Source organism: Thunnus thynnus, chromosome 4 (genome assembly GCF_963924715.1).
Source record: "Thunnus thynnus chromosome 4, fThuThy2.1, whole genome shotgun sequence".
Taxonomy (NCBI): domain Eukaryota; kingdom Metazoa; phylum Chordata; class Actinopteri; order Scombriformes; family Scombridae; genus Thunnus; species Thunnus thynnus.
The window spans coordinates 22,851,901-22,866,668 of NC_089520.1; the positions used below are offsets into that span (position 1 = coordinate 22,851,901).

Here is a 14,768-nt window from a genome sequence, read left to right on the forward strand (position 1 = left end):
ACCCTGACTACACACTGCTTTTTGTAAGATGTTAACAGCCAAAAAGGTTGGAAACCACTGGTTTAATCTTTAACAATGTGTTGTATGTCCAAGAAATCAAGTGTAAAGTTCTCTGTTCATTTTTAATTTAAACAAATGATCTCCACTGTACAAAGCAGATTAAAGGGGCCATATATTATCTTTTGCCATCTTCAATAATGTGTAGGCTATTTGCTGTTTTGTACACTGCTGCGGATTTCAGTGGTTACCTAGTTTACATGCCTATATGCTGGTTTGCAGTGTATTCTTGTAACATCACATATGCAGCAATAATGAGTAATGTTGGCTCGATACTTTTTCTTTTACTGATCACAGAATATCTTCTTATACTAATGTCAGTCTCACACTTCATGGTCTTAACTATCCACAAGGCTAATAAGCCATTCATATGCACTTTGGTGAGAACAGCTGCATAATGGATAAATTATCAGATATGCTGGACTGAGCTCCATATTGTCATGTGTAAAACCTGCCAATGTTTTCCAAGTATTGTTAAAGGAATTCACTTATTTGCTCATACAGATGTAGGGCAGCCTTGTTCAAACTCTCTAAAGGGGAAAAAATCTAAAAAAAAGACTGTACTGACGGACATTTTGGTTGATAAGAGAAAGATTTTGTCAGCCAAAATGTTCACATTCAACTTAAATACTGGAATTTGCTTTAATTTTTTTGTTTACTGTGAAAAACAAAGGAGAAATGGAAAAGTAAAAACTGCAAACAACACTTCAGATTGTAGTGATTTATTTATTTCCTCTCATATAAATGCCATCCACAACTAAATCACACATTGAGTACTCAAGTTGTTTCACCCTGAAATCTCACTGCGACGTATGGAAGACATATGAAAAGCTGTCACAGAACAATTCCTGAAGGCAAACATTGTTCAAAACATTTCACTGCTGTTTAAAACATAAATCTGAGACACATGTCACAAAGCGCTTTTCTTCAGTAAGGTTATTTAAATCCAAATAAAACAAGGAAGGGGTCACTCACACTGGATTCATTTCTACTTAAATCTGAAAGGGAAGTAGGCAAAATTAACTTTTTAAAATTTTATAGAATATTTGCATAAACCTTGGAGGGATATCCCACTGTAAAATGTAAACTTTCATGTCAGAGTGCAAATAGTTTAAAGCCATGTTAAGATAATACAGTGGGTATTACTTGTGGGGGGGGGGGTCACAATTAGGAAAAGGAGAAAATATCACAGGCTCTGCTTTCAAATCATAAAAGGTAAACATTTAAAGCACAACTCTGTTTATATAAAAGTTAATCTTTGTAGGGAGGCAGTGACATTTTAGTTCAAGTTTAGGTGTATTGTGCTAATTTATTTAACAGGTTGCCAATGTTTTATTTCAACTGTCCATAAAAATTGGAAACTCAAATGTTCAGCTTATACTCACTTTGAATGAAGGAAACGTAGCCACGAAACTGAAAATCACATTTCAAAGCAGCGATTTCAGTTTCTAGTGTTTCACTGAGATTATTTGTTGCATCAGCTGTGAGAAGTTTCTCATATTTCATCTCACTGTACAGACAACATTATGATGAGAAAGGTGAAATGACAACAATAAACTGATATGTCAAAAAATTTAACTGACAAATTGACAATTGTGATAATTGATTAATTCATCAAGCAAAAATGCCAAAAATTTGCTGCTTTCTAGCTTTTAAATGTGACGATTTGCTGCTTTTTCTGGTCTTTTATCAGTGTAATTTAAATATCTTTGGGTTTTAGACAAAACTATTGATTTGAGAATGTCATATTGGGCTCTGGGAACTTAAAATGTCTATTTTTGTCTTTTTATTGACTTAATGATTCCTTTAAAAAAAAAAAAAAAATCAACCGATTAAATGAAAATGAAATGAATTTTCAGTTGCATACATAATGACTTTCGTGCTCAAAGCCTTAAAGACTCTCTTCCCTGTGCGTTAAAACTGTTCATATTAACACATATATTATATTTTTATAAGTTCTCTTTGACCTTTCGTTTGTTTCCTGGCTTATTTAACTGTAGTAATAAACTTCTGTCATACTTAGCATTTCTTATGTAAAGTCCAGCTCAAGATGTGCTTTTTATTGCACCTGCAGCACAGTACGCATCGATCTGAGGTTATTACTTCATTTAAAGAACGATATATACACTAAACTAAATTATTAAAACTATACACATGCTGAAATGTAACCTATGAAGATCATGATATTAGAATAATGAGAACATTTATATCAGTGTAGTCTCTGCTACACCCTGGACAGGATAAGAAAATAGAGTCTTATTAATTGCATAAAGGGTAAACAACACCCATTAGATAATTTAAAACAAGTAGATTTATGAAAAAATGTCTAATATGCAAAAAAAAAAAAAAAAAAGCACTTGCAGACACACACATACGTAAATTAAACACGCAATCATTCAACTATTCTTGCACTTGTATCAGCTGAGGACAAACACAGAGATTTCAGGCTCACAGCTAAAAATAAATCAATACTGACCGCGGCAGGGGTTCAAGAGGACGGGCTTGTGTAGTGTGTTCATGTTAAACTTCTATCTAACATTAGTACTTCATTAAAATAACACACACATATATATATATATATACGTGCTAAACTCAACTAAGAGAAGATAATCTAAGAGGTCTGCTAATATTAGAAATGTGTAAGACAAGATTTCAGATCAATGAGCGCAGACTGTAACGCGCAGCTGCGTGTGACACACGAGTATAAACGTCATGACACGTGAGAGAAGAAGCAACGCATAACCGCACGCGTTCAAGGAGACATGTCTGTGTGTGTGGTTACGCATGGAGACACTGGGCTGGTGTGTTATTTCACTCGGTGAGGCACTCATGCAGGCTGATGGTGCTCGAGCGGTCCTTGACGTAGGCGTGACACAGCTTTCCACCGGACCCGCAGGAGGCAGCAATGCCGCAGTTCTTCAGGATGGGGTTGAAGCGGGCAGCTGCACCGGCGCCGGCCTCTCTGAGGGGGAAAGGCTTCATGGTGGAGAGGATGAGGGCCAGACAGTCTGCCACATTCTTGTTGGGGGCACAAGCCAGAGCCGGCGTGTGGCCTGCAGAGGGTCGACAGGCAAAAAAAAAAAGTTGTAATAATGTTGAATGAGACATAAACAGTTCTTACATGTCACTGCTTACCTTCCTCATCTACAGCCATGACCGCTGCTCCTCTGCTGAGTAACACCTGCACTACAGTCGCCAGGCCTTTCCTCGCTGCAATGTGAAGGGGCCTGCATGAGAAGGAGAGACCGGTCTGATTAGAGAGCGCTCAGGAGGAACGCAACCAGATTCATTACTGTGGCCACAGGCAGCTGAATCATACTGTAGACATGAAACATTTTCTTCTTAAACAACAAACCAAATAGAAAAAACTACTAACTCATCAGTCAAATCAAGTTTACAAGCCTCTACCCTACACTTCCTGTTACACTTACAAATGTAACATTCAATACACTCAACCAAAGTTTAACTAGTCTTAACTTTTCAGACTTCAGATTTCATGGCTTGTGATATAAGTCTTATTCTCTCTAACATTCAATAATTTGATCAATGATATTCTTCATAAACAGCATGTATAAATGAGAACTCACATTTGGAGAGCACTATTTGTAGCATTGATGAGGCATGAGTCGTTGATCTCTCCCAGGATCAACAGGGCACACATTTCATGACCCTGCAGGATAAAACACGTTGTACTAACTGGTAACGTACTTGAGCGATATTGTACAAACTTTAATACTTCAGTGCCTCTTATTTTGAAAAAGCAAACATTACGTAAAATGTCACCTGATTTATAGGAATTTCATTATATTTTGGCAGCCTTATCTGTTAATATCACCTGTTGCTATACACATGCAAAAATGATTGTGCCACTGCATGCATACAGTACATGCATGTGTATGTGACCTTGCTGCAGGCTAAGTGAAGGGCTGTGTTATTATTGACATCCGCCAGGGTCAGGTCTGGCTTCCCCTTGTGCAGCAAGAATTCTGAAATGGAGGAAAAAAAAAAAAAAAAAAAACACAACACAAGTGTAACGGATTTATATGGTGTAAAAGGTAATCATTACTGAAGACTGTGAAAGTCTAAACAACAGTACACATGTGATAATGTGGGGGGAAAAATGGGGAGGGAGATGGGAGGGAACGAGGGTGTTTGGGAGGGATACATTTGTATACGTCTGGATGTGCAGACAAAAATGTGTTAAATAAATTATAATTATTCCTGTGTCCTGTGATTAAGTGCTCAGGAAATAAATAACTGTCGTGGGAAAATGTATTTTTCAGACATGATCAGGAGGGAGATTGATGAAAGAGAGACTTTGAGGATCTTTTGCAGAAACATTACGTAGGTTTGTCCTCTTCTTGATATGAAAATTGCCCTGATGTGTTTTAAGGTTTCCCAGCTACACTTCGTTTCAATCACATACCGACAGCCATGGTGTGTCCACAGTCAGCAGCAACCATCAGAGCAGAGCATCCACTATGGTCCACAGCGTTGACCTCTGCACCCTGGGCCAGGACCAGCTGGAGCCCAGCGACGTTTCCTGAATAAGCAGCCGCATGCAGCGGAGTCCTGCACTCACACAACATACACAAGAAAATACAAGACAAGCAGTGAGAGCCGACACATCGGATATGAAAATACAGTTCAATTAGTATCGTTCAATTATTAGTTATTGGAAAGGTGATGCATAATTTAAATCATATCTTATCATAGAAAAGTTGAATTTCATCAAAACCAAAGATTGATTTTATAAATTCTACAAGAAAAACAAAAAAAACCCCAAACAAAACAGTTTTCTTTGTGAATGGATGTTTGCATACATTGTACATATAAAATGTACATATAAAATGTGTACAATTTAAGTAAATACAAGTATACAAGTATAATGCTGCAATATTTGAATAAAAGCTGCCAATTCTGTGGTATATCTTGGAATAAATGCCAAAAAAAATGGCAACATTTATGCTGAGCTGTCATAAGAGTGATTTAATTGCCAGCATAAAATACACTTAGAGAAGAAGAACTCACCTTCCTTTGGCATCGCTAATTTTAACAATTTGAGGGCCAACAGTCTTCACTAGAAGTCCAGCAGCAACCTCCTGTCCATTGATTCTGCAAAGGAAGAACAGTCATTAAATTAAACTATACTAAATGTATTATTATTATCATCATCATCATCATCATCATCATCATTATTAATATTCAATAAATATATGTGTGATTAGTATTTATATTAACTACAGTACTCACAAAGCACAGTGCAATGGGGTGAAGGAACTTCCTTCCTGGTTGCTATAAAGTTTGTTTTCAAGTAAAATGCGTAAACATCCTTCATGTCCTAAAGAAGACAGGGAACAAATGGACAAATGATTAATATACAAACCTACATACATGATAGGAAGTACATCTGACGTGAATTCTTGCCCTGGTGTCTCACCACGGTAGGAAGCCCAATGGATGGGCGCGTAGCCTCTGAAGTCCAACATGGAGTCCAGAGGATCAGCTTCCAAGGCAGCCTTCAGCAAACTGTGGAGTAGCTCCGTATGGCCGCAGGAGGCTGCGAGGTGCAGCGGGGTTCTTCCCTGAGAGTCTCTACACAGAGCAGAGGCCCCATGTTCCAACAGAGCAGATACACAGTCATCACTGCCCAACATGGCCTGCAGGGCGAGAACAGAAGATATGATGTGAGAGGACGAACACACCTGGAACATCAAGGCCACTGTATTCCCCATTTACATAATAAATAGTGCAATAAAATAGTGATGGGACATGCAAACACACGCAAACAAGCAGAGCAAATGCACGTACAGCTCGGTGTAATGCAGTGAAGCCCTTTTTGTCTCCAGCGTCCACCTTCGCTCCTTTCTCCAACAGGATGTGGACACAGTCGGTGTGACGTCCCAAAGCTGCCAGCATGAGAGCCGTCCTGCATACAAACAAACAAACAAACAAACTGAATTTCCTGCTTTAAGGATTAGTGGGTGTAATTTCCTGGTTATGTCATCCTAGTAAAAAATGTGTAGATCAGCTTGACCACATTAAATATAATTTGACATGTTTCAGGAAGAAAAAAAGTTTCCTAATTGTTCTCTTCTTGGTGTTAATAATCTACTGATATTTTATATTCTCTCATGTCAAACCAAGAAAAACAAGAGTTTTAAATCAGAATACACAGATTTGGTATCTGATCAAAAAGCAGTATTGTATGTAAAAGCATATCCGGTGTCCTAATCGACTCACTGTCCCTGCGTATCTGGACTGTCGATGACGTCGGCACTTTGTTCTCTGTTGACTAGTAAAAGCAGACAGTCCACTTGGCCTTCAGCAGCTGCACATGAGGAGTAAAATAAAAAAAGATACTGATATAAAATCTAAAAAATAATAGTGACAATGATTTTCTGCATAGAAGCAAAAGTCACGATATAATATTATTAAAATTAAAACCAAAACATCTCCACAAAATCAACAAGACACCAAAACCAAAAATGTATATTTGTGCAAGTTTAGTTTTTTTTGTCCCGGGACAGACACACACCTGCAGCATGGAGAGCGGTCCACTTGTGTTTGTGCTCCTTCAGTGTGTAGGAGGCTTGATGTTTCAGCAGCACCTCCACACACGGAGTGAAACCTCTCCGAGCGGCGAGGTGGAGGGCAGTTTGTCCTTCAATGTCTCGCACATCAAGACTCACTAACGTCTCACACAGCAGACGCAGGGCCTCGCAGTGACCGTAATACGCCTGCAACACAAGAATGCATCTTAATAGCAGAATGTGGTGCTCATTTAAAACTGACGTCTTCTCCAGTGTCCATCATCATCTTCATGATGTCAACAGGAAGATTTGTGGTGAATTTTTAATACTCACAGCTAAGTGCAAAGGACTGACTGGAATATTACTTTCAACCTCTTCTAGACAGTTGAAAGAAATCTCCAGGAGCTGCAAGAGTGAGAGATGAAAAATTAAGAAAAACCAGAACCAGAAAAAAAAAAAAAGCAAAATCAAACCCTGGAAATAAAAAAAGATGCCACTCACCAGTTCCAGATGCTGTTTGTTACCATAAGCTGCTGCATAGTGGACGGCACTGTAACCTTTACTGTTCTTTAGAGTTGGGTTCGCCCCGTTGTCCAGCAAGTAGTCTAAACACCTGAACACACAGAGTCAAAGGAACATGAGGAATCCTGTCTGGGTTTTATTCATCTTCCAGTAACAAGAAATAATCAAAGACATTTTATAAAGTGTCCAAACAACAAACACTTACACATCTTACAACCGGTGTGTCTGATTGAAGGTCCAATGAAATGAAACAAGCCTTTTTCGTAACCTTGTGGTCTTCAGATGTTCTGGTATCTGTTTTTATATGTCATGTATACTGAATGTCAAAAGACTTGAAAATCTCAGCATTTCATCAGATCTTGTTGTCTTTATATGCACATAATGTAAGTGAGCAGCAGTGGTACTATCAAGGGGACTAAGATTAAAACTTAGTACTGCATGTTGCATAAATCTCAAAAAAAAAGTGCATATCGGACAAAATGTTGTCTGTAAGACGTTTATCTTTTCTTCTCATAAACAAACCTTAGCATAACTCTGTATATGTGTGTACGGTATGTTTTGTAGTATAGAAGAAGTATTGATGGAAAAAACCTGCTTTATCCTTGTCTCTGCATTTGCTTATCAAATAACTTTATAATATTTAGCAAAAACAATTAGGCTGATTCAACACATATTTCTAACATCACTGAAGATGAGATGTTAATAGATATACAAGATAAAACCCTCAAATATTGTTATTATTTCTTTAAATTAAAGATATATCTTGCGTTATGATTTCTGTACTAAATCTGCTGAGATCTTAATTTACAGACTCAATGATAAAATTATCATGGAGCCTAGTTTTACTTTTAAGTAAATCTTTTTCTCATAATGTATCAAGATAAATGTTTTCCTTTGACTTATAAGTGATGATTGACTCACAGAGAAGCTTCATGTTCCTTTTCCACTCTGTATTCAGGCTGAGAGCTTGTCTCCCCCCTGTGGAAAGAAAGACAGACACTTTTAAACCAGGACCAACAATGAGCAAGTGTTTGTGCAACCACAGGATGCTGTCCTTGTTCTCTCTGAGTAGGATGACTCAAACATAAAAACGTGTGTGCTCTCTCACCCGCAGAAAGTGTGTGAAGCGGCAGCGTAGTGCAGAGGGCTGCAGCCCGTCAGATCTAGCTCGTTGACCTCGGAACCGGCTCTCACCAGGGTGATCGTGCATTGGCTGTTCCCGTTGGCTGCAGCATAGTGCAAAGGAGATCTGCGAGGTACAACAGGGGACAGCTATGATAAGGACCAACGTCAGCATCCAAATCTTAATTTTAATTCAGTTTTAGCTTTAATCAGCACCACTTACCTTCCCAAATTATCCTTTATATCCAGTTCAGCTCCACTATTTAACAGCAAGTTGAGACAGTCGATGTTTCTGCCACAAACACAAAAAAAGTTTGTTAAATTAAGAGGCAAACTACCAACATCTTTGAAATTACATGTATGATTTCGGCTTGCTGTTTTTAGTTGAATTGCTTTTTCAGATGCATAATAAATAAGTGAAAATTATTTTGCAAAAAACAGAAGTCTATTTAGTATCTATTTAGACACAGCAAATCATCTGTTGAACTGCCTGGCTGATTGGATTGCAGGGTAACAGGGAGTTAATTAAGCTATGTGTATTTGTGAAGCTCAGCAGAGTTTATAAACAGCTGGAAAACAGGTCTATAATTTTAATTATGATGATATACACTAGGGTCCAAAAGTCTGAGACCAATTTCCCAATTACTTGAATGGAAAGATGGTCTCAGATGTTTGGACCCTACTGTGTATGAATGTATGTAGACTTCACATTTACATAAACCAAAAAACAATTGTGTATGTACAGTATGTTCACTCACCCTCCAGAGGCCGCTGCATGCAGGCAGGTCCTCCCTTCGTCATCTGGAGTGTTTATGTCAAACCCAAATGACGGCATCTGGCCGCATGTCGAAGATGGCAGAATGCTGTAAAACTGGCCTGAAGGATACACAAACAACACTTTGAACAGACAACCTATTGTGAGTGTTTGAGTTGTGTCAGTACTTAAATATGTGTGAGAATAAACTACAGAGCGCAGCCTGATGTATCAAACAGATTCTCACCATTACATAGCAACTTGCGACAACAGTCTGGAAAGCCGTAGAGCGCTGCCAAATGTAGAGGAAGCATCCCAAGAATGCCCTGTCTTAAGAGACCATAACAATGATTATTTACTTTAGTATGTGTTAGATTTAATTAAATTTTTTTTCTGGACATTTAGTCATTTAGACAAACAGATATTTTCTTAATGCTTTCATACTGTATCTGCTATGCAGAAGACTTGTTGGTTTGGATGTCTAAGTATTGACAGTGAGTTACCAGTTTAAGGTTTTGTCTGCCAATCTGCTTCTCATTCAGCAAGCAGAATAATATTGGATTTGGACTCGTCTTTTGTGCTCAATTGTGTAAATTCTGAGATAGAGTGGATTACTAAACCATAGTTATTTTTCACAACTGCACAGCTGGAAGAAGGAGACTTACTTTGCTTTGTCGGCACCGTTTGTCAGCAGAGTGCTGATCAGCAGCTCCTGACCATATCTGGCAGCAACATGAAGAGGAGTGTTTCCATACATATCAGCACAGTCAATCTCCCCACCTGTGAAGAGAGGAAGAAGGAAACATGATGTCAAATATAATGAAGTATGTTTCAGATGAGGACATGCTTTCATATATTGATGAGAGCGAGTACCAGTATAAGTGGATGCTGTAAATCATTTTAAAGGCTTTTAAATTCTTTCCATTACCATTTTGGATAAGAATCTGGGAGCCTGTGAAGCGTCCATGCATAGCAGCCATATGCAAAGGGATCTTCCCTTCTTTATTCTGTTGAAGAAGAGAAGAAATAAAAACATATTTCGTTACAAGAATCTGCATTTAATCTAATACAGCAAAAACAAATTGTTTAATTTCTTATTTTTTGTCCTTTTCAAATATTAAAAACAAGCCCTTTACCTGCATGTTGACATCAGCACCGTTGTTGATGAGCAGCTCGAGACACAGCACCCCGCTGGAGGAGGCAGCAGCCAGGTGCAGCGGCGTGTTGCTGTGGTAGTTGGGCTGGTTGATGTTAGCGCCGTAGTTCACCAGCTCGGTGGCCACGGTGTCCTGCCCCATGTGGCAGGCCATGTGGAGCGCTGTGTTCCCAAAAATGTTGGGTTCGTCCGCCTGAGAGACAGAGGGAGAAAAAGTATGACATGTCTGTTGGTTTGAAAGCAGAAGAGCCTTGTTTTACAGCCCAAGGAATACTGCTGAATGTAAAGCACGGACAGATTTACAGTACAACAGTGTTAAAACTTATTTTGTTGATAATACCTGGAGGTGTCTTAAAGTAAATACAAAAAGGGATCTGGTGTGAAATATTCGGCTTGTTGAAAGGGAGGTACAGGTACATTAGCTTCAGCTGTGAATGTAGAGTATTTTGTGCCCTGATGACCGTGGTATCATCAGCAAAAAACAGAAAATACTTAACTGATTAGTGACACAGACCAAGAACAACATGAAACCAAGCCTGATTATTGAAGCAAAATCACATGTCCACTATTTACACTGTGGACTGTTGTGGAAATATTATTACTTATCTTTGTATATAACAAGTGTAATAAGTTTTTTAGTGCATAATCAACAGTGCCAGAAGGTTTTTGATGTCTCTAGTTGATGAAAAATGCTTATGCCTGTTTTTGTTAAGTCTAATTTTATGTGCTGTAATACCCTTTGGCTAAATGCTTTCACATTATATAAAAGGAACATTTGTTACAGCAGATTCACTGTAACTTAAGAGGATGTTCACTGATACACTCATTTAGTTGTCCTTCACAGAAGCTACAGTACATGAAATAAATTAGCTATAATTATTCATTACGATGGAAAATTATTTACACTTTCTAACAGAAATGGGACCACTTTACCTCCACTCCCAGCCTCAACAGATGTTTGACCACGTCTAAGTGTCCACTGGCAGCTGCAGCATGGAGGGGAGTGTAACCACGTTTGTCCTTGCACATCACATCTGCACTGTGAGACGCCAGCAGCTTCACAACCTCCACATGTCCTGGAAGAAGAGCTTAACATTTACTACACACCCCTCTCACATGCTAGCCTGTTTGCAAACTGAAGCACAGGCAGCAAATAGGCTAGTAATGGAATAGTCAGCTGATTTTTAGGTCATTAACAACAAAACCTCTGCAGAAAATCAACACTTGTGTGGAAAGAGTTATAATTTTTGTCTACTTTTGTTTTTAAAGTTGGGCTCTATTCAGGTGGACCAATCAAATGATAAATAATGTCACAGCCATCTAAAACTAAAGGCAGCTATGTGCATGAACAGTAAGCACAGCTTAATATTTAAGTCTCTTACACAAAATTAAACACAATTTCAGCATATATTGTTGTAAAAATGATGGTCAATACTTATAGTGTTATCTTTAGCCTATAACAAAAATTGGAATTGCCCCCGCCTCCCTCACATGTCATGATGTTACACACAGAATAGATAGTAAACTTAGTGGCAACAACTTTTGCCGATTTTTCTGACCACCTGTGGCTGTTTGAGTGAGTTATCAGTGATTTGTTTGTTGGGATTGTGAACATTTTTTCCTCTTCAAATTCATGTGGGAGATTTTATTTTATGTCAAAAGTAGTGATACATTTATGTGTCTTATGAGAGTGAGAGAGATTTACCAAGGTGTGCAGCCCAGTGGATCGGTTGCCTTTCCTTTTTATCTTTGGCACTCGCGTTGGCACCTTTGCTGAGAAGCAAGTTCACCATCTGCGGAAAGAAACATAATTACATATAGACACACACTGTGTATCTAAAGCTTCACTGTGACTTGACCCTGGATAAACTATTGCATAAAAATGGAACAATGGCCATTTAAGTGACCATATTTTTACCTCACAAAACAACACATTTCGAGTAAGGAGGCATCTATAAGGGAGAATATAAATGTTGAGTCCTTTTAAAAGGAACTGTTGTCCACCCAGGACAGCAGCTTTTACTGTGATACAGTTGTTTAACAAACAAACATGAAATGTAATCCTGACAGAAAACTACCAGAAAGAAAGAAGGTGTGCCAATTGCTTATTTACTTTCCTAAATTAAGTCTACTTTTAAGCCTTGTTATCAGATTACTAATAACCCAGAAAGGCACAAATAGTTAACGATGAGGAAGAAAACTTTGGTTAATACTCTCAGTTTACCTCCTCTTGGCCGCTGTGCGCTGCGTGATGCAGGGGTGTCCTTCCTGACCTGTCAGAAAGATCCAGACTGCACATGTGTGGTATCAGGACTTCGGCGCAGCCTGTAGCCCAGTTTGCAGCGGCCATGTGTAATGGTGTATGCCAAAATTTGTCTTGTGTGTTGACCTCTGCTCTGTGCTTTAGTAGCAGCTCCACAGCCCTCTGAGAGAAAGACACACAATTCAAAGAATATGATATTAATTTGAATGAGAGTATGTCAAAAATTATGATCTGGTGATTATTGTTTCCTTAGAAAATTTTCCCTCTATGTTTTGAAAATAGGAATGTACTTCATTTCGTGAGGCAGCAGCTCGATGCAAAGGAGTCAGCAAACCCTGGTCCTTAGCATTGATATTTGCACCTGTAACAGAGAGAAAAAGCAAAGTCAGGCTTCAATGTTTGGGGCATGTTTTAGTTCTTCTGTACGTGATTCATTGCGTTCTATTACTGGAAAAGCTTAGTTGCAGGAAATATACAAAGGTATATAGTAGACATAGGTAGGACATATTTCACAAATAAATAATGTTTCTACCTGAAGTGATAAGTAGGTCCATGATGTGAACATCTCCCAAATAAGCAGCAGCATGAAGTGGTGTGCATTGTTCTTGGTCCTTAGAGAAACATTAACATTTCATTCAAAATATAATACATATATATTTGACACCATACCTTGCAAAAACAAACAAACAAACAACAACATAATTGCAGAGTTTTTGTGGGATAATGTTACCAATGAGTTGACATCTTCATTGTGGTTCAACAAAAATGACACTTCCTCAGCATTTCGGCTGAATATGGCCTGGACCAACGGACACTGAGAGAGACATGCAAAACAAGAAAAGATGAACAAAATTAGGTTCAGTTCATTCGCAGAGTTTCTTGAGTTGTGTGGTGAGGAAGTGCATCACATTATTTGGTGAACAAAATCCAAATGCTGAACCTCATTGTATTTCTGCAGAAAGTAAAAAAACAACAACCCACAGACGCAGTGCTGGGGATCATACGTATGTCATGAAGTTGCTGATACTGATCTCTGATGAATACTCTCTGTATTACTCACTGTATACTGTATTACTCACATGTATGTTACCTAAAATAAACAAAGTCTGAATTAGCATATTTAGCTTGTTACAAATGTCTGAGCAAAAGTTGAATTATAATCTCTCCTCTGAGCATTCGAAGGAATAATAGAATTTGAACAGTAATTTGCTTTGCTTTATTGAAAGTAGTCTGATATATTTATAAAATATATCAGATTTTATCATGCGACTTATTTTCATTGATGTCCGTATTGTTTATACAGTCCAACAACCTTTATCAAGACAGAGTTGGGCATTCAATGTCTGATATTAAGAAATATCAGATATTTCTTATATTTCTTATCAAACAATAATATTTTCTGGAAGCAGACAAGACACTCAAAAAGAAATAAAATCAGAAAAATACAATGGTTATAATGACATAAATCAAATCAGCAAATATTGCTGAATTAAAAAGTAAAGCTTAAAAAACATTCCTGTAGTTTTAGTGGGATGATGCAATTTGCTTTAATGAAGTTAAAGACATGAAGAAAACTAGAACTTGAAGCATTTTTTCTGCTGGAATTTGACTTTTTAAACTTCACTTGAGAATAATCCCAACAAAAACTTTTGTGTTGAATTTTGGTTCTTTTTGGTAACATCAGAATAGAAATGATAAACTAAGGTCTGTTTTGTATAGAAAAGCTAAATTAGTCAGCAGTAAGTGAGTGAAATGTGGATCCGTTTTAAAGGCTGCTGATTGTTTGGCAGGTTTTGTGCTACATTTAGGACTCTAATGAGCCTAATTAGAGGGTCTAATGAGCATTACAAACTGAAACATTACATCCTAGAAGAAACGATCGTGCAAAGTTATCCAGTAAAATAAAACTTGGTCCACTTTCATGACACAGATTTTCTCTCTCTAGCTGTGCAACGTTAGCAAACTTTGCTCGACATGTCGCTAGCATGGCTAGCCAGCTGATTGCAGCAGTGAGAGGCTGCTTTAACTTTAACTTAGAGAACAGACAAAAAAATAAATCTGTGTTTACTGTGCTGTTCAGTTACCTGGTCCTTGATGTTTCTTAACTCCATTTCCCAATCGGTCTGGAAGCTCCTTCATTCAGACTGACTGTAAAGTCAACTACATATCACTCTGTAGCAGGCAGCTAGTTAGCCTTAGTTAGCTTTTTTATTTTTTTTTAATCTAACTTTATTGAGAACAATAAAGAACAAGCAGCATTCATGTGAACAAAATGCTAGAGTGGGTGGGGGGGTCAAAAACAGCATATAAGAAATAGAAAGAAAATAGAAAAAAATATTAAGAAAATAATTAAGATAGAAT

At 37.9% G+C, this 14,768-nt stretch overlaps 1 protein-coding gene across 2 annotated transcripts; it reads right to left on the reverse strand.

Moving 5' to 3' along the window:
* Nucleotides 1-763: 763 nt before the first annotated feature.
* ankrd52b (ankyrin repeat domain 52b) lies at nt 764-14,646 on the reverse strand. Of its 2 annotated transcripts, XM_067587665.1 has the most exons (28): nt 14,492-14,646; nt 13,138-13,221; nt 12,940-13,018; nt 12,698-12,768; nt 12,369-12,569; nt 11,850-11,937; nt 11,078-11,220; nt 10,125-10,337; nt 9,917-9,995; nt 9,654-9,768; nt 9,236-9,318; nt 8,993-9,110; nt 8,458-8,526; nt 8,221-8,361; nt 8,034-8,090; nt 7,092-7,203; nt 6,924-6,995; nt 6,596-6,797; nt 6,301-6,388; nt 5,869-5,986; nt 5,498-5,717; nt 5,311-5,398; nt 5,089-5,172; nt 4,484-4,629; nt 3,961-4,043; nt 3,645-3,727; nt 3,193-3,284; nt 764-3,110 (listed from the first exon to the last, which is right to left on the reverse strand). In XM_067587665.1, the coding sequence occupies exons 1-28, from the start codon at nt 14,516-14,518 to the stop codon at nt 2,869-2,871; spliced, it is 3,198 nt and encodes a 1,065-aa protein (XP_067443766.1). In that variant the 5' UTR covers nt 14,519-14,646; the 3' UTR covers nt 764-2,868. The 2 variants fall into 2 exon arrangements, 1 of the variants encoding a protein (XP_067443766.1); XR_010928181.1 differs by lacking the exon at nt 764-3,110 and having other exon boundaries at nt 3,893-4,043.
* Between the last annotated feature and the right edge of the window lie 122 nt (nt 14,647-14,768).